Below are 19,797 nucleotides of genomic sequence, written 5' to 3'. Positions count from 1 at the left end.
ATTAATAAAGACCGCGGTAAAACGCATGTTTTTCCACAATCGCCAGCGGGGACTTTTTTGTTTATCCCCACAGGATTCCCACGGTGTAAAACCACGGACGTATTCTGCAACGTCCATGGGCATGAGCCCTAATACAAGGTGTCTAGTATCCCTAGTGTAAACATTTGATAATGTAGTAATGTATTGATGTCAATCAACCCACATTGTAACGAGCAACACTTTATACAAGTCAGCAAAAACTGTAATAATAAATCACAGAAAACATACAACTCTCAACTACATAATAACTGTAATGGGAGTTTTAGCTGTAGGTTAGCAAATTCAATTGTCTAATTTATGATTTCAATGTTTTCTTGACTAGGTGTTTATGAGACATATGTAAAAATGTACTTGCAGGTCTTTATATTTATAGTTTCCTTTTTTGCATTCATTGCTTTTGTTTTTTTTTTGCTTCTGAGTTTTGATCATATGCAGATATTTTGTGATTCTTTTTTTATTTAGATTATTTAAATTAATAACTGCTTATAATGATTTAAGCTGATTTAGATTTAATTTTTAGATCAGAAATTATTTTATGAACAGCAGAAGTACCCAACGGACAATAGCTTTTGTGTTATTCTTGACTTATTTCTCACCCATACTTCATTTTATGGACATGTATACTGGATTACAGGTCAGCTTGGTGGTGAAAAAAAAACTGTGCTCAATGATGGTAAGAGTTTAGCAGGTACGGACTGAGAGTGATCAGGGAAACTGGATGTTAAAGATGATGGCTCGTTACCAAGCACTATAATCATGCTACACTTGATTTGCGTTGATACATTGCAATTCTTTTTGTTTTTCAGGCACAAAGTTTGAGAAATGCCCCAATTAACCAAGGGGCTTCTACCACCCTTATCATGGGCCCTTGGACACTGTTGTAATGTCAAAATGGTCAGTCCATCCATTCATGAAATACTAGAACTATGGTTTGTTTCACTATAGTAAAAAATTCTGACAAAATAATATACTCATTGCGGATCAGGTTGACAGATTACTGGGAGGGGCTGGTGAGAATCCAGCAGTACACATTGGCTCCAACAATAAAGTTAGAGGTAAGTGGAGGGTCCTTGAAAACAATTTCAGGGAAGTAAGATGCAAGTTTAGGGCAAGGACCTCCAGAGTAGTGTTTTCTGAAATACTACCTATTGGCTAAAGGCTCTGAAGTAGGGATGGGCTGCATATCACTGGGGAGGGTGCAACTGTGCAGAGGAAGATGATGGCTAGAAGGTTGGAGGAGTGTTTAAATTAGGGACTGGGGAAGGATAACCAGAGAGATAGGGGGGAAGTTAGTGGAGACAGTGAGGGTGGACTAAGTAATGAAAATGGGGTTTAGCGGTCCAAGGGGTTACTACAGTTGGAACTGGCAGAACAGTTAGGCCTCATGTCCACGGGGAAAATCGGGCCCGCTACGGATTCTCCATGGAGAATCTGCAGCGGGTCCCTCCTGCCCCGCGGACATGAGCGCTGAAAATGCAAATAAATGAGAATAAACTTACCTCCGATCCGCTCCGTTTCTTCTCTTCGCGGCGGCGTCATCTTCTCTCGTCGCGGCCGGATCTTCATTCTTCAGCTCGGCGGATGTGCACGATGACGTCGGTGACGTGCCCCGCGCATGCGCCGGGCTGAAGCAAAATGATCCGGCCGCGGCTGAGAGAAGATGGCACGGCGCCGAAGAGAAGAACCGGAGCGTGAAAGTAAAATATGATTTTTGTGTCCCGCGGATCCGGACGGCTTCCATAGGCTTCAATAGAAGCCCGCGGGAGCCGTCCCCGCGTGAGACTCGCATGAAAATGGAGCATGGTCCAGATTTTTTCATGCTCCATTTTTTTTAAAATCACTTTTATTGACGATCCGCGGGTATTTATCTACCCGCGGGTGGTCAATGCATCCCTATGGGGTGCGGATCCGCATGCGGGAGAAGAGTTAAAATCCGCTGCGGATTTTAATTCTTCTTTTCCCCGTGGACATGAGCCCTTAATTGGGATATACTTAAAATAAAAATAACCCAAACCTTCTAAACTGTATGGTGACTAATGCTAGAAATCTGACCAATAAGGTTGATGAACTGGAAGTAATAATGTCTGAGGAAAACTACAACATAGTGGGTTAGAGACCTGGCTGAATGAAAGCTGTGACTGCACTGTGAGGTTACTGGGTTACAGTGTGTTCAAAAGGGATCGTAAAAACCAGAAAGGGAGAAGGGTTTGTCTTTATGTAAAATCCTGTTTAAAGCCCACATTACGGGAAGATATATGTGTGGGAGATGAACATGTGGCGTCTCTATGGGTAGAGATACATGGAAGGAAAAACAATAATAAAATCCTCGTAGAGGTTTTCTATAGGCAACCGAATATAACACAAGTCACCGAAAATCTGTTACTGAGGCAAATAGATGAAACAGCAAATCACAATGAGGTAATTATTATGGGGGACTTTATTCAGATATAAACTGGGAAGCCGAAACCTGCGGATTTCAGAAAGGTAACAAGTTTCTGTCAATAACTAAAGATTAATTACCTTACCCAACTTGTACAGGACCCAACTAGAGGGAAGGCCATTTTGGACTTAATATTGACCAACAGACCTGACAGAATAGCAGGGGTGCAAGTTGAAGAGAACCTGGTAAATAGTGATTACAATATAACACATTTCCACTTGTCTTTCAAAAGGGAGTTGTATCTGGGAGCTACAAAAATACTAAAGTTTAGGAAGGCAAAGTTCAATCAGCTCAGAGATGCCTTTATCTTTATTCACTGGGACAAAATTTTCAAAAATAGGAGTACAGATAATAAATCATCCTAAATACTTACTGTTTGTGGTTCATACCCTACAAGAATAAAAGGGTTACGAATAGGAGAAAACCAATGTGGCTCAATAAAGATGTAATGGGGGCAATAATCAACAAAAAGAAAACAGCAAAGAAGCACTAACAACCTATAAGGAAAAAATAAATTACGTTAAAAGCAGTTATAGGGCTCGGCCATGTTTTTTTTAGTGTATGAATAGTCGTGTAGAAAAATTGTGTGAACAGGTGCATTTGCACTCGCATGTCCTATCTATTGCAGCTATGATTATTTAGCGCCTCTAAAAAATGTACATGTGAACGTTTTCATTGGAAAGCATTGGTTCCAATAAAGCAGCTTTTCAAGCGCACCTATTCATGCGCTGAAAAACAAAAATCACTTGTCTGACTGAGCCCAAAAGCAGCAAAAGTGAAGACAGAGAGACTTATTGCCAAAGAAAGTCAAACTATTCCTTAACTGTTCTTCAATTAATTAAATAGTAAAAAGATTAATACTGAAAGTGTTGGCCCTTTAATAAGTAATGTAAGAAAAATTGTATGGGGTGATGAAGTGAAAGCAAATCTATTAATTTTTTTCTCCAGTGTATTTACGGAGGAAAAAGAAATGTCAGATGAGATGCAGAGTGATAAAGTAAACTCTCCACTAAATGTCACCAGTTTAACTCAGGGAGAAGTGCAGAGCTTCCTAAAGATTAAAATAGATAAATCACCAGGTCCCTTTGGCACCCCCCTCCCCCCCTGGGTTTTAAGGGAATTAAGCAATGTGATAGACAAACCGTTGTTTCTTATATTTAAGGCAGGGGCGTAACTATAGAGGATGCAGGGGATGCAGTTGCACCCGGGCCCAGGAGCCTTGGGGGGCCCATAAGGCCTCTCTTCTCCTTATAGGGAGCCCAGTACTATGAATAAAGCATTATAGTTGGGGGCCCTGTTCTAAGTTTTGCATTGGGGCCTAGGAGCTTCAGGTTCCGCCTCTGATTTAAGGATTCTATAGTGATGGGATCTATTCCACTGGATTTGTGCGTTGCCAATGTGGTGTTAATATTTAAAAAGGGGTCAAAAAGTGAACCTGGAAACTATAGTCTGGTAAGTCTAACTTCTATTGTGGGTGAAATGTTTGAAGAGTTTCTAAGAGATGCTATCCTGGAGGACCTCAAGGAAAAGAGCCGTATAACTCTGTATCAGCATAGGTAAGTAACTGGCTCAATGATAGAAAGCAGAGGGTAGTTATTAATGGTAGACACTCTGATTTGGTCACCATTATTAATGGGGTACCACAGGGGGCACTACTGGGACCTATTCTTTTTCAAATATTTATTAACGATGTTGTGGAGTGATTGGCGTATAAAAAAAATCAATATTTGCAGATGATACAAAGCTATGTAAAGTAATTAACACAACAGAGGACAGAATGCGGTTGCAACTGACTATGACTGTAACAAGGGGGCATCCTCTAAGTCTAGAGGAAAAGAGGTTCCTATCCCAACACAGAAGGGGATTTTTTTACTGTAAGAAGAGTCAGACTATGGAACTCCCTGCCTAAGGATGTGGAGGTGGTGAATTCGATAACAGAGTTCAGTAGGGGCCTGGACGCCTTTCTTGATTATTACAATATTACATGTTATAGTTACTAATTACTTCAGAAGGGTCGGTGATCTAGGGATTATTCTGATTGCCAGACTTGGAGTTGGGATGGAATTTTTTTTCCTTATATGAGAAAAATTGGCTTCTATCTCATTGGGGGGTTTCTCCTTCCTCTGGATCAACATTGAGGAACTAATAGGCTGAGCTAGATGGACAAATATCTCCTTTCAGCCTAACATAATATGTTCCTATATTACTTTTGACATGCTCTCAGTTTTATGATTAATTAAAACTACAAACCTACAGCTAGCAGGAATTAAACTACGACGAGGAATAATGTAATTCGTAAGAGAGAGATCTTAAAACTAGTCAGTTATTCCACCCTGTATATTTTAAGGTGTCGACCTTAACATAATAGTACATGGCCACATAAAGAGAAACGTTGTTCTGTATCTTTTTAAAGCTTGCATATGATCCTTTCTGTGTGTTACTTAAGGCACTCAGATGGAGAATAGATGTAAGAAAATATCTAGAATTTATAGGGCATTACAAAACAGAAGAGAAGGGATTTTGACCAACATTTATGATACTTCAGATTCATATGTGTACATTTTCAAAGAGGTCATGAACAATAAATTTGGCACGTTGACCAAATTGATCAGAAACAAGTTAAACAATTGTTATACACGTTTTTTTTTTTCCTTTACAGAAATTGACTTAACACATGTAGCTACCTCAACACCCAGTCAACTATGCAAGTTTGGAATAGTTGATACCTAGGTGACTCCATCCTTAGTCCAGGCAGAGCTTAAAGAACTTGTTGTCAAGAACTTCCAACATCCAGATGATGCTGGTTATAAGCTCTGTTTCCCAGTAAGGAAAAATCATCTCAAATGCTCCAAGGTCATTGTGATCTTGATGTCAATCATTGCGTCTGTTCCACTTCTTTCAATTTGTAAGTTGTTTGCACTGTCTTCCTCATATCTCTTGCAGAAAGTTTACAGGAAAGAGTCCCACCTTTCGTCCAGTCAAGACTTTAATGTAACCATTTACTTCTTCTCCTTTCTGTACCACAATCTGGATCAATGACAGAGCAGGTGATCAGTTTCTGAACTAGGCCAAACTAAAAAATAAAGCTAAATCTTGTATAATACTGCAGAGGGCTCCCTGAAAAGATATTCCACTTCTGGGAATCCCTAATGTAAAGCATTCTATAATTCTTGTCCAATGCTATAATTGGGATCTGATTAAAGATGAGCGAACACCAAAATGTTCGGGTTCGCGTTATTCGAAACGAACTTCCCGCGATGTTCGGGTGTTCGTTTCGAATAACGAACCCCATTGAAGTCAATGGGCGACCGGAACATTTTTGTATTTCGCCGATGCTCGCTAAGGTTTTCATGTGTGAAAATCTTGGCAATTCAAGAAAATGATGGGAACGACACAGCAAGTTCTCCTCTGCCACAGCTGTAACAGCTGTGGCAGAGAAGAACGATGTTAGCCCATTGAATTCAATGGAGCCGTCAATACAGCCGACTCCACTGAATGCAATGGGCTGCCGGCGATCGCGGGATGAATTGTCGGAAAGGGGTTAAATATATAAGCCCTTTCCTGCAATTCATCCAGAAATGTGTAAAAATAAAAAATATATATATACTCACCTGGTGCCGACAGACGGAGTTCAGCGCGGCAGGCTGCAGTTCTCCTGAACTGCTCTGAACAGCTGTGAGTAGTATTCAGCAGCCGAGGATTTAAAATCCCCGCCTGCTGAATAAGATGTTCTGAATGGTCACAGCCTGACCAATCAGAGGCCAGCCCTCACTCACACCCATTCATGAATTCATAAATGGGTGTGAGTGAGGGCTGGCCTCTGATTGGTCAGGCTGTGACCATTCAGAGGCATCTTATGCCTCTCATTGGTCAGGCTCAGGCTGTGGTCAGGCCATGGTCAGGCTGTGACCATTCAGAGGCATCTTATTCAGCAGGCGGGGATTTTAAATCCCCGGCTGCTGAATACTACTCACAGCTGTTCAGAGCAGTTCAGGAGAACTGCAGCCTGCCGCGCTGAACTCCGTCTGCCGGCACCAGGTGAGTATATATATATTTTTTATTTTTACACATTTCTGGATGAATTGCAGGAAAGGGCTTATATATTTAACCCCTTTCCGACAATTCATCCCGCGATCGCCGGCAGCCCATTGCATTCAGTGGAGTCGGCTGTATTGCCGGTTCCATTGAATTCAATGGGCAAACATCGTTCTTCTCTGTCACAGCTGTTACAGCTGTGGCAGAGAAGAAGGATTTGTCTTCTATATGTTCTCAATGGGGTTGGCGCTGCTGCCGCCGGCCCCATTGAGCACATATAGAAATGATTTCTCAGGGAAGAAAGTTAAAGTAACCCGAACATCCGAACATCGTGTGGTGTTCGTTACGAATAACGAACATCCCGAACACCCTAATATTCGCCCGAGCATCAAGCTCGGACGAGTACGTTCGCTCATCTCTAGATCTGATATATTTACTGCTTTGTAAAGCATTTTTGAGCAGGCTGAAGTCTCACTGCTTTCAGCGCTAAAAGATCGCGTGAATGGGCTGCTTCAAGCTCCGAGAAGCAGCCCGTTCACATGCTCAGAGGTGCAGACTGCGTGCTTTCAAGGCTCCCATAGGAGCCTATGGAAAGACCGCAGCAAAGATAGGACATGCCCTATCTTTGCACGCACCTCGGAGCCGACATGTGAGTTTATACTCGCATGTCCTATCTTTGTTAGGCGTACGGATCCAGCTTGTCTAACAATCGTCCATGTGAGCGCTGCTAAAAGGAACCTATTGGTTCCTATAAAGAGTGTTTTAGCGCTGCTAAGCAGCGCTAGAAGCATGCTCATCTGCACAAGGCCTTATTGTAGAAGTCACAGGTCTTTTTCTTTCTAGGAAAGTGAAGGAACTCTAGGGTTTCTGGGAAGTCCATAAGGAAAAAACTACAGTAGACAAAACTCTGTGTATCACTAGGTATAATCAGTATATATAGAAAAAACTGCACTATATTCGTAAAATGCCCATTCTTTACTGAACATAGCATAAAAGCTTCATTGTGTGCAGTGCCCATACAGCTATGAACAAGAAGACCAGCAAACGCATGGAAGCTACGGTCCTAGTGTAGAATGGGACTACTTTGCAATGCCCTGGTCACTAAAAATGTTGTTCTTTTGTGTTCATGCAATGTGTAGGCGATGCTGGCAGATTAGAGGAGCAGATTATTAATAGGAGAGAAGTACGAAGCGCAGCCTCTTGTGTTGTGGCAGCATTGAGTCAGAGAGGGAGACAACGACCGGAGAGGGGAAAAAGTTTGGGCCTCTACATCTTGAATTTGCAAGCCATGGAACAAGTTCAGACCACCACTAGCTGTTGGCGAAGCCGAGTTAGGCCGCCTTTGCTATGACTGCTCCCATCAGAGACTATCTACCAGCCGCAACTTACTCACCAAACCACTGTCCGGTGAGAAGTATCACTGCTTGTTGCATTTGTGTAATTATTCAATCTAAGTTATAAAGTTCTGTCAGCGTCATCACCAATGCATAGCTGCCAATAGCCCAGGTACCTATTGCTTCATTAAAGAAGCCCACCCAGGTGCCCTAACCCATGCCTTTGTTTTAATAGTGTCACGTCACTGCCAGCATACCTTTTCTACTGTGGGTTCTATCCTGATTAGCTAGGGTTAATATCTTCTCTCCTGACTAGTTAAGGTTAATTAGTCCTGCAGCTGTTAGCTGAGGTAGTGGCTGGTGATTGACAGCTCTGTCAGCCAATTAGTTTCTTCCCACTCCCTATATAACCTAGCTCTTCTTGGCTGGGAGTTGCTGGTTATTTTTCAGTGAGCAAGTCAGCTTGCTCAGTTGTCCTGTTTGTCTGGCGCCTGTGTTCTGGATTGTCCTCTGTGTTCTCGTCTTTATTTATTGTCAGTCTCTGCTTGTCCCTAGTTACCTGTAGTCTGGTTCCCCTCTGACCTTGAACCTGTCCTCGTGGAAGCAGTGGGGTCATCCCTTTCAGGACGGGTGCTCCACTGTGAGGTGGGTTCTGTCCGAGGGGTTCTGAGTGCCCCGCTTTGATCGCTACCTCTCATTTCTATCTGCTCCTGCGTCTAGCCTCCTGTCTAGTAAGCCAACACGTCAGTCCTCAGTGTTCCAGTACCTAATCATCTCTTGGTTTTGTTAGCAGTCCAGGACGAAAGTAACAAATAGCTTCCATTTCTTTGCCAGTCTTCTTATTTATAGCTGCATGGATGTTGTATACCATGAAGCTTTTATGCTATATTCAATAAAGAATGGACTTTTATGTATACATTGTGCTGGATCTTCCTTTTCCTTTGGTGTATTGCATGGAACTTTTGGATCCTAGCATGGCTGAGGTGAGCAGGCTCAATCTCTATTTTTTTTTTGGTTTGCCCTATATTCTTACCTGGTCTTTTTTCAGCGTGATCTGTCCAATTTCTTTATTTCCCACAAAAGATCGGTTAACTTTGTAAACTCTTTCACCAGCGCGCACACGAATTATGAAGTTAGCTGGAAAGTACCCAGCCTTCTCACCTATTTTACCCTAAGGTAAGAAAAATAAATACATGTTTTGTTTTACTTTTTTGCATATGGCATGTGAGAATATTTCCACAATTTAATGAACACTCCTGGTAATACTGATAAACTGTGTTAAGCGTGATGCAAGGTCTGAGCGAGAGGTGCATTCTTATAAAGCCAGATGCTTTACCTTTGGGGTAAGTAAACACTGATTAACTATCAACCGCACTGCGTGGAACTTCTGTAAGTAAAAGTAAAGTTCTGTACACATGAATCAGAGACATAACGTCAATCATAACTCAAATCCAGTTGAACAATATGTTCTACTAAGGCTGCACCATAATGCTTCAATTTGTTTATACCAAGGATATCCCTGTAGTATACTAATAGATTATGCAAGACTTTATTTTAAGTTAGTCTTTCCTTCCTCTCCGCAATACAAAATTATACTAGAGACAGAGAATCAATCAGCAGCAAAAGGAGTCTCTTGAACTCAATGATTTTTACATCATGATGTACAGCAAAAATAACATGGTTCCGTGTTAGCCAGGAAAATCAATGTGGTGCTAAATATTCTTGTATAAAAAAAATATAAAATTATTGTAGAGGTGATACTTTTATTGGCTAACCACAAAAATTATATTTGCAAGCTTTTGAAGCTCAGAGGCAACGTCATCAAGGGGTCTCTGAACTTCGAGGGCTTGCAAATATAATTTTTCTGGTTAGCCAATAAAAGTATCACCTCTACAATAATTTTATATTTTTTATACCAGAATATTTAACACCACATTGATTATTGCATCGTGAAAATAAGACCCTTAGGGCTCACTGGTGCAGAGCCTGTACGACTCCTTTAGTCCTCCATACAACCTCTGTGCATTGACATTCGGCTAACTTTATGGAGATATTCTCTGCTAGAAGCAAATTTCTAGGGGAGAATAACTCAGTAAATGGGAGTCTACTGGACAATTTTTTCATATGGAATCCGGAAACAAAGTTGTGTACAGAATAGAGATGAGCGAACGTACTCGTTTAGGGCGTTTTTGCACTCGAGCACCGCTTTTTCCGAGTAACTGACTACTCAGACGAAAAGATGCAGAGGGCGGCGTGGTGGAGCGGGGGGTAGCAGTGGGGAACAGGGGGGAGCTTTTTCTCCCCCCCCCCCACCCCACTCCCAGCTGCAACCCCCCCGCTCACCCCTGGCGCCCCCCGAATCTTTTCGCCCGAGTAGTCAGTTACTTTGAAAAAGCGGTGCTCGAGTGCAAAAACACCCGAACCGAGTACGCTCGCTCATCTCTACTACAAAGCTATAATAGGGTTGTCATATAAATGCATGCCATAAAGCACCTCTATATATCTCCAATTTCATACTAAAGGATCCAAAGAAGCCCATAAAGTCAACAGTAGCCTGGAAGCCCTTCATAACAAAAGGTCTACGTACTGATTTTTTAATCGACGGTTTTGCTTTGGATTTTTTATGTTGAGCTATATTTTATATCAACCTTCTCAGTTTTGATGGTTTGAAACATTTTGAAACTAATTAGCATTTTTATAAGCTTAATACATATTCCTTCCGCATTAAATTTAGGTATTATAGCTGTGTCATACTTCATAATCCCAGTCAGATATGCCTCGTTATTGCTAGTTATGTCTAAATTAAAATAAGAGTAAATCTACCACAATATAAACAGTTGTAAATTGTGTTTGTGGAAAGTAACTGTAAGACCATACATTATGGCGAGGGCCAAGAGCATATTTTTCTTGTTTGCATGGGTTTCTAGAAGTATCCAATCAATTAACTTCTTTTAAATACATTTTAAGTTTCTTTGAGTTTAAAGGGATAGTCTCATCTTGGTAACCCCATTCCAATGTGGGTCAAATCCAAAAATGAAGCACTCGCCAATTGCATGTGCATGTCAAAAATTCCCCATTATCTTTGAAAGCCTCAGTCTTCATTGAAGTTGTTTACTGCGCATTGCTGGCGGAAGCAACCACCTCTGCTATGGAGTATAGATAGCTGGTGCTTGAACACTTCTGAGGCCTCAGTCACACGGGCGTTTTTTCACGCGATTCGCCAAAAAATCTGCACCTAGCAGCGTTTTCAGCGAAAAGGTCCGATCAAACGAGCACTGCCCGCTATCCTCTGCCACAGCTGTGGCAGAGGAGAACGATGTTCGTCCATTGAATTCAATGGAGCCGGCAATACAGCCGGCTCCATTGAAAGCAATGGGCTGCCGGCAAGCGCTGTATGAATTTTCGGGGAAGGGCTTAAAATATAAGCCCTTCCCTGAAAAGCATCCTGAAAATGTGTAAAAATAAAAAAAAATGTATACTCACCTTTTTGCTGCAGCCGGAGTTCAGCCACGTCCGGCCAGCAGTTCTCTTGAACTGCTTTGTGTAGTATTCAGCAGGCGGGGATTTAAAATCCCCGTCTGCTGAATGGGCTGCCTATGATTGGTCACAGCCCTCATCCAATCAGAGGCAGCTCACACTCACCCATTCATGAGTTAGCAAAAAAGAAAAATGCTATATGCCTGCTTGGATACTGGGTGCTGACATGTTCACCCTAGGGTGTCATGTCTGGCGCCAGGTGAGTTAATAGAAGTTACCAACTCACATTTGAAAAGTGTTTGGCGCTCTCCCTGACTTCCTTTCTTTTACCATTCATGAATTGGTGAGTGAGTGCTGCCTCTGATTGGCTGAGCACAGGGACCAATCAGAGGCAGCTCTCAGCTGTCATTCAATAGCTGGGAGCTGCCTCTGATTGGTCCCTGCGCTCAGCCAATTCCCGAGATGGGAGAACCCCTTTAAGGACATGTTCAAATCTGTACCGGAGCCTCCAGAACAGATTGGGGGCAAGTTCTTGGATAAAATAGCACTGCATGCTGTGCTATTTTTCTGGGGAAATGCTGGGCAGCATGCAGAGAACCTGTAGCACCCCATTACAGTTAATGGAGTCCATCAGGCACCATTCGAATCCGATATGTGCCAATTGTGTTGCTTCCAGTACAAGAGCTGCACCTCTCTTCTGATTATTTTGCAGTGCCCATCCTTCTGTTTTTTTCTGAATCTGTTGCTTCTGATATTTTCATTGTTTGGCTTCTGTGATGTAGCAGAACAATGAAAATAATTACAGTGATGTGAAAGGGTACTTAATATTTTAATTGATAGACTTATATTTAATTTGGTAATTTCCTTGCAAAATTAGTCTCATACATTTACATTTGGCTGGCAAATCTTAAACACCAGAATTCCTTCTGCTCCATTTAAGTAGTTGGCCAATAACTAAATGTTATGAATATGTATTATGTATTATATCCACATTAGGACTGTCATCAGGCTGCATTTTGTATTCATAAATGGATTGCAGTTCACGTACCCTCCACCACTCTTCATTGGAGTCATCAATGACTGTGATCCTGTCTCCAGCTCTGCAATAAAACACAGTGCATCATATTTTTTGCCATTTCATAAGAGCGCACATTTATACATAGGTGGCGCTGTAGAGGTATTGTTCTATTTTCCCATTTGCATATTTCCCAGAGAAGCATATATGGCCTTATAAGTCTTCTCACACCTTCTCGTTATTCTCCCTAAGGAGAAATGATACTCTCCCTGACCCACATTTGCACTAATACATGTGTAACACTGCATATTATTAGTTGCGTGTAGAGATGAGCGAACGTGCTCGTTTAGGACAATTACTAGATCGAGCATCGCTTTTTTCGAGTAACTGCCTACTCGGGCGAAAAGATTCGGAGGGCGGTGGGCAACGGGGTGGAGCAGAGGGGAACAGGGGGGATCTCTCTCTCTCTCTTTCCCCCCCTCACTCCCCACCGCAACCCTCCGCTCACCCCCAGCGCCCCCTGAATCTTTTCGCCCGAGTAGGCAGTTACTCGAAAAAAGCGATGCTCGATCGAGTAATTGCTCTAAACGAGCGTGTTCGCTCATCTCTAGTTGCGTGTAAATTGGTCAGTTTATCTGCCCCAGATAAAATTTTATATAAACCTTACCTAAAACTCTCTTGTATAGGCATGATATATGTAAGAGTGACAAATCCTGGTTGAGCAGACACGCAAGCGCTTATACTTACTGGAAATCGAGGTCATCCTTCTCTAGTGCTTTGAAACGGTAAAGAGCAACAAAATAGTGGGACTGCATAAAGCCTCCTCGTACTCCAGGTTGTTGCTTCTTATTCTGAGAAAGGTAAAAATGTAACATTATTAGTGCAAATCATGTCAATAATTAGTTGAATTTCAGTAAGGCCGGAGGTTCTGTTATAGATGAGTCTCAAAATACTAGAAGAAAAAGCGCTGCATGGAGCGCTTTATCTCCCGTCCAAAAGACGGGGAACCGGGCAAAAAGCAGAAGGACCCATTATAGTCAATGGGCTATGTCCAGCACCATTCGACCATGGGGATTCCCCTTTCTGGCTTCTCGAATGGCGCAGGAAAGCGTACTTCTCAATGCAGATGTGAGACCACCCTAAGTCCAAGGTATCTGTGCATTGAGGAAGAGATAAAATAACTTAGGGTGGCTTCACACGAGCGTGTGCGTACATATGTGCGCACCCCTGTACGCGCAAAAACACTCGTGTATGCAGGTGCGCATTGCCTTCAAAGGAGCAGCGGCTGCTGCCATCAGCTCCATTGAAGGCAATTGTCTGCTAGCACCCCTTAATTGTTTTTCAGGGAAGATCTTTAAATATAAGCTCTTCCCTGAAAAACAAACATTTTAGTGTAAAAAAAAAACAAAAAAACAGATATATGCTTATCTGTCACCCTGTCACCCGCGAGGATGAAAAACACATCTACAGCATTCGGCAGATGTGTTCTTCATCCCCGTGGGGGACACGGCAGTGACGGACAGGTAGGTATACATATCCACGGCTCCATTGAGGACAATGCGTGCATTCCCTATGGTGCACGCATGTCCTATCTTTGCAGGCACGCACCTGTAAAACACGGATATGTGAACACGCCATAGGGAATGCATTGGCTCTAATGAACGTGTGTTTTTGTGCGCGCATATGCACGCACAAAAACACACTCGTGTGAAGCCACCCTAAGCCAGTGGACGATTTGGGATTTATTGAGGCCCAGACTGATAATTAAGTCTGAGAATTTTTTGCAGATGGGCAAAAGGTTGTTAAAACAGGCTGATGAGTTGTAGTTACCTTATCGATTATGATTTCAATTAATACTGCACAAAAAAACTAGGAAAATGACATTTTTGTCTTTCCAGAATAAATCGTAAAGCCTTGTTGTATCATTTGTACCAAATGTGAATAATTCGGGTCAGTCTGCACAGTTTTTCTAAAAGAATATTCCCACAGTACATGCGCCATAAAGGCTGAGGAGACCCAAGACTATGTAAGCACTACAGGACTGCACTAGAAACACAGACTGTGCAAAGTACTAAAAGAGCATTTATTTCAAGCGATATTAACCCCTTAGTGACAAAGCCTGTTTGCGCCTTAGTGACGGAGCCAAATTTTGGAAATCTGACATGCGTCGTTCAACGTAGCATAACTCCGTAAAGGCTTTACATATCCAAGTGATTCTGACATTGTTTTTTCGCCACATGTTGTACTTCAATTTGGTTGTAAAAAGAGACCAATATAATGTGTGTATATTTATTAAAAGTACCAATATTGGAAAAAATGTGAAAAAATTGTCATTTTTTCAAATTTTCAACTGTAATATCTCAAATATGTCCAAACATACTGTACAAATTTTTGATAAGATATATATTTCCATCTGTTTACTTTATTCTGAATGCACACTTGAAAAACTTTTGTGTTTTTTTTTAACCATTTATAGGACGTACAAATTTAACATTACTTTTCAGCATTTTGAGGAACACTTTGTTTTCCTGCACCAAGCCAAGTTTGCAAAGGCTCATGAGTGTCATAATAATAGATACCCCCCCAAATGACCCCATTTAAAAAACTACACCCCTTAATGTATTCACTGAGGGGTGTCATGAGTATTTTGACCCTACCAGTTTTTTTCAGGAATTAATTCAATTTAGAGGAGAAAAAATAAAATTTCATAGTTTTGCAAATATGTCATTTTAAAGACATATTTTTTTCCTATATTGCCCATGAAAATGAGGATTTACACCCCAAAATGGATACCCCCGTTTCTCTCGTGTTCAGAAACATACCCATTGTGGCCCTAATCTTATGTCTGGATGCACAACGGGACCCAAAATGAAAGGAGTAGTCGGTGTCTTTCAGAACATAAATTTTGCTTGAAGGCGTTTTAGACCCATAGCACTTTTGTAGAGCTCTTGAGCGGCCAAAACCAAAGAGAACCCCCACAAGTGACCCCATTTTAAAAACTAGACCCCTTAACGAATTTATCTAGGGGTGTACTGCCCATTTTGACCGTACCAGTTTTTGAATGAATTCAAGCAAAGCAAAAGGAAAAAAATGTGATTTTCGTTTTTTTGGCAATTCTGTCGTTTTAAAAACTGCTTTTTTGGTACAGCACACATATGAATGAAGACTTGCACCCCAAAATGGATACCCCTGTTTGTCCCATGTTCAGAAACATACCCATTGTGGCCCTAATCTTATGTGTGGATGCACAACGGGGCCCAAAATGAAAGGAGTAGTCGGTGGCTTTCAGAACATAAATTTTCCTTGAAGGCGTTTTAGGCCCCATAACACTTTTGTAGAGCTCTTGAGCGGCTAAAACCAAAGAGAACCCCCACAAGTGACCCCATTTTGAAAACTAGACCCCTTAACGAATTTATCTAGGGGTGTACTGCCCATTTTGACCTCACAGTTTTTGAATGAATTCAAACAAAGCAAAAGGAAAAAAATGTGATTTTTCGTTTTTTTGGCAATTCTGTCGTTATAAAAACTGCTTTTTTGGTACAGCACACATATGAATGAAGACTTGCACCCCAAAATGGATACCCCTGTTTGTCCCGTGTTTAGAGACATACCCATTGTGGCCCTAATCTTTTGTCTGGATGCACAACGGGGCCCAAAATGAAAGAAGTAGTTGATGGCTTTCAGAACAGAAATTTAGCATGAAGGTGATTCAGGCCCCATTGCCCACTTGTAGAGCCCTTGAGCGGCCAAAACGACAGAGAACCCCAACAAATGACCCCATTTTGAAAACTAGACCCCTTAATGAATTAATCTAGGGGTGTACTGTGTATTTTTACCCTACAATTTTTGAATAAATCTAAGCAAAGCAGTAGGAAAAAAATTACAATTTTCATTTTTTTGGCATTTGTATCAATTTAAAAACAGGGTTTTTTTTTGTACAGCACACATAGGAATGAAGACTTTCACCCCAGAATGGATACCCCTGTTTGTCCCGTGTTCAGAACCATACCCCTTGTGGCCCTAATCTACTTAAAGGACACATGGCTAGGCCTATAATGGAAGGAGCACCCGTTGGATTTCAGGGTACAACGGAATAAATTCCAGGCCCCATTGCCCACTTATAGAGCCATTGAGCGTCTAAAACAATAAAGAACCCCCTCAAATGACCCAATTTTAAAAACTAGACCCCTTAATGAATTCATCTAGGGGTGTACTGCGTATTTTGACCCCACAGTTCTTGAATAAATCTAAGCAAAGCAGAAGGAAAAAATTACGTTTTTCATTTTTTGGCAATTTTGTCAATTTAAAAACTGTTTTTTTTGTACAGTTTACATAGAAATGAAGACCTTTACCCCAAAATGGATCACCCCGTTTGTCCCGTGTTCAAAAACATACCCATTGTGGCCCTAATCTACTTATAGGACACATGGTTAAGCCTGTAATGCAGGGAACACCGGTTGGATTTCAGGGCAGAACTGAATAAATTCAAGGCCCCATTGTTCATTTGTACGAAATAAAAATTGACTCCCTAAAACTCCCCCGCCCCTCCCCCACACACTCCGCACCCTTTTCAGCGTTCCCCAAATCTTAGATAAAAGTAATAATGTGAGCTGTGTGGTATTTAAGAAGACAGGGGTCATTACGGAGGCTGGTTGGGATGGGTACATGGGGCAATAAAACCGTGTTTTTGGGGGTCATTTCTTGACCTCAGTGGTGGGTATAGGGTGTAAAAAGTGGTGCTCTGTGAGTCTCCGTAAGCTTGATGAGGTGTGGCGGTCTCGCACAGAAGACGCTCAACAAGCTGCTCTTGGAACTGCAGGAAGGCGAGCGTTCTCGGGGCTTCTTGTAAATTGTGTATTACAGGTAGCGGTCTGAATAACGCCGGGCTCACATGGCCGTAGGTGGAATCCGCTTGCGGAAGCCCGCAGCGGACCCCATCTGTGAGCCCGGCTGTGACCCTGCGTACGGCCACGTAATGTACTGCGCATAACTGCCTACTCACACGGGTGGTCATTCGCAGTACTTTTTTTAAATTTGTATTTCCCGCACAGTCGCTTAGCGATGACTCGGGTACCCGCAGCCCGTATACAATGTAGTTGCGTATGGGCTGCGGGTATATCCGTGACCATGGAGCACAATGGGCTCTATGTTGCGGATATCCGTGGTAAAATAGAACCTGCTGCGTTCTCTTTTCTGCGAGTGGATTACACAATTCCGACCTGCTAATGTGAGTGGAATTGTGTAATCCAATGCGCTTCAGCTGCGTATTACCGCGGATCAGACGCATGCGGAATCTGTAATTCCTATCCGGTCATGTGAGACCGGCCTAAGGTAGATCGCTACCTTTTTATCATGTGACCGGGGACCGCTCAACAAGACCACCCGTCAATGCTCCAGGCTCTCGGCGACCGTTGGTCGCTGGGAGCAAGGAGATTTTAAATTTCCTGTGCTCCCCGACTCCTGCGCATGTGTTCGCTGTTTTGCCAGCGGTCGCATGTGCAGAATCCGGGTAAGTTCACGGAGGAAGATCGCGTCGGGGTGCAAATACGGAGGCCTCCGGTAAAAAGTTTCATCTCCTCTCACCGATTGCATCGGTGAGGGGAGATGAAGCTTCACCTTTTTTTTACTTTTACGTGATCGCCATTATCCATTGGATAACAGCGAACACGTGACCAGGAAACGCTCACCGCGGCCCCCGTGAAATCTCCAGGCTCTCGGCAAAGTTTTGTAGCCAGGAGCAGGGAGATTTTAAATTATCCTGGCAATCCACGGCTTTTGCGCATGCGTCCGCCATTTTGGCGACGGGCGCGTGCGCAGAAGCTGGGGTAAGGTCCGCGGATAAATCCGCGGGCCTTAGGTACGTCATTTCATCCTCCCTCACGAATATGATCCGTGGGGGGAGATGAAACGCAAGCTTTTTTAACTTTTTTAAAACTTTTTTTTTTACTTTTACACTTTTTTTTCACTTTTTACACTTTTTTTTTAACTTTACATGATCACTGTCATTCATTGGATAACAGTAATCATGTCCCCGGTATAATCTCTCTGCTCCTGGCTACACATGGCAGCCAACAGCAGAGGGATTTTAAATTTCCCGGGGCTCGAGCCCGTCTGTGCACATGCCCGATGTCAATCATCGGGCGCGCATGCGCAGGCGGGGATTCGGGTCCCGGGATATCGGGGAGGACTTAGGTGAGTATTTTCACCTCCCCTCATGGATCCGATCCATGAGGGGAGGTGAAACTGACTTTTTTTTAAAACTTTTTTGCGATCGCCGCTATCCAATGGTTAGCAGCGATCACATGCCCGGGGACCGCTCACCGCGGTCCCCGGTAACACCTCCTGGTTCCCGGCTACCTTCAGGAGCCGGGAGCCAGGAGATTTCAAATTTGCCGGGGGCTCCCGGGCTTCTGCGCATGCGCCTGACGTCATCGCCTGGCGCGCATGCGCAGAAGACCGCTGGCGGGTCCGGGAGGACCCGATCTCCGGGGGACACCGCCGACAAGCCAGGTAAGAATTTTCAGCTGCTCTGATGGATCCGATCCCTCAGGGCAGCTGAATATCTAACTTTTTAGGCACTTTTCTTTACTTTTTTGCGATCGGCGCTATCCATTGGATATCGCCGATCGCAATACCGGGGGGGACTGCCCGCATCCTGGGATGACAGCTCCATGCTGTCGGCTACCTGCGGGCACCGACAGCATGGAGCTGTCACGTCCTCAGGCAAGTGGGCATTAATCCAAAGAGGATGCATAAAACTACGTCCTCTAGGATTAAAGCCCACTTACTGAGGACGTAGTTTCCCGATGGGGCAGTCGTTAAGGGGTTAAGATTGGTATAGTACTGGTTAGTCTTCTCTCTTTCCTGCAAAAAAATGATGCAATGCTCCAATCTTATCATTACTGAAGATCATGAAATCTTACTCAAACAACGTAATCTCGAGGAAAATAAAAGTGACACAATTTGTGTGATGGAATTTCATTTTCATATGGAAAATCCACCATCAGAGCAAGCAGAGAAATGGGCATCCTGAGGCCGACTGTGTGGAACATTCTGCTCAAACATTTGCGATGTTATCCATACCGACTGCAGTTGTTACCGGCCCTCAAACCGCACAACAAAGCAACACTACGTCCTTTCTAGGAAAGAATGCAAACTGTAATAGAAAGTGATGGTGTCATGAAGCTTTTAATGTTTAGTGATGGGGCCGCCTTCCACCTTTCAGGTTGTTATCAAACGTAAAGTCAGAATCTGGAGGAAAAAAATCCACATGTCTACGTGGAGCATAGGTGCGACTGGCCCAAGGTAAATGTGTTTTGCGCTATAACCTGTAGGAAAGTGTATAGCCCCTTCTTTTTTCATGAGGAAGCAATTATTGGAATTTCGAACCTGGACGCTACAGATATGGCTTTTGCCGCAGCTGGAACAGAAAATCCCAGGTTTCATCTTCCAACAGG

The 19,797-nt window shown here is 42.9% G+C and overlaps 1 protein-coding gene across 2 annotated transcripts in view; it reads right to left on the bottom strand.

Moving 5' to 3' along the window:
- Positions 1–2,458: 2,458 nt before the first annotated feature.
- The window catches only part of STAC3 (SH3 and cysteine rich domain 3), a 105,085-nt gene continuing 87,746 nt past the window's right edge, over positions 2,459–19,797 (bottom strand). For both annotated transcript variants that reach the window (XM_066584444.1, XM_066584443.1), the window contains exons 8-11: positions 13,088–13,191; positions 12,374–12,425; positions 8,882–9,019; positions 2,459–5,506 (exon numbers count right to left, since the gene is read on the bottom strand). In XM_066584444.1, coding sequence (XP_066440541.1) covers positions 5,408–5,506; positions 8,882–9,019; positions 12,374–12,425; positions 13,088–13,191 — 393 coding nt within the window. In that variant the 3' untranslated portion in view covers positions 2,459–5,407. The remainder of the gene's footprint in view (positions 5,507–8,881; positions 9,020–12,373; positions 12,426–13,087; positions 13,192–19,797) is intronic.

The sequence above is a fragment of the Eleutherodactylus coqui genome, chromosome 1 (assembly GCF_035609145.1).
Source record: "Eleutherodactylus coqui strain aEleCoq1 chromosome 1, aEleCoq1.hap1, whole genome shotgun sequence".
Lineage (NCBI taxonomy): Eukaryota > Metazoa > Chordata > Amphibia > Anura > Eleutherodactylidae > Eleutherodactylus > Eleutherodactylus coqui.
The sequence above is the reverse complement of the archived record's forward strand: the minus strand, read 5'-3'. Positions and strand labels throughout refer to the sequence as shown.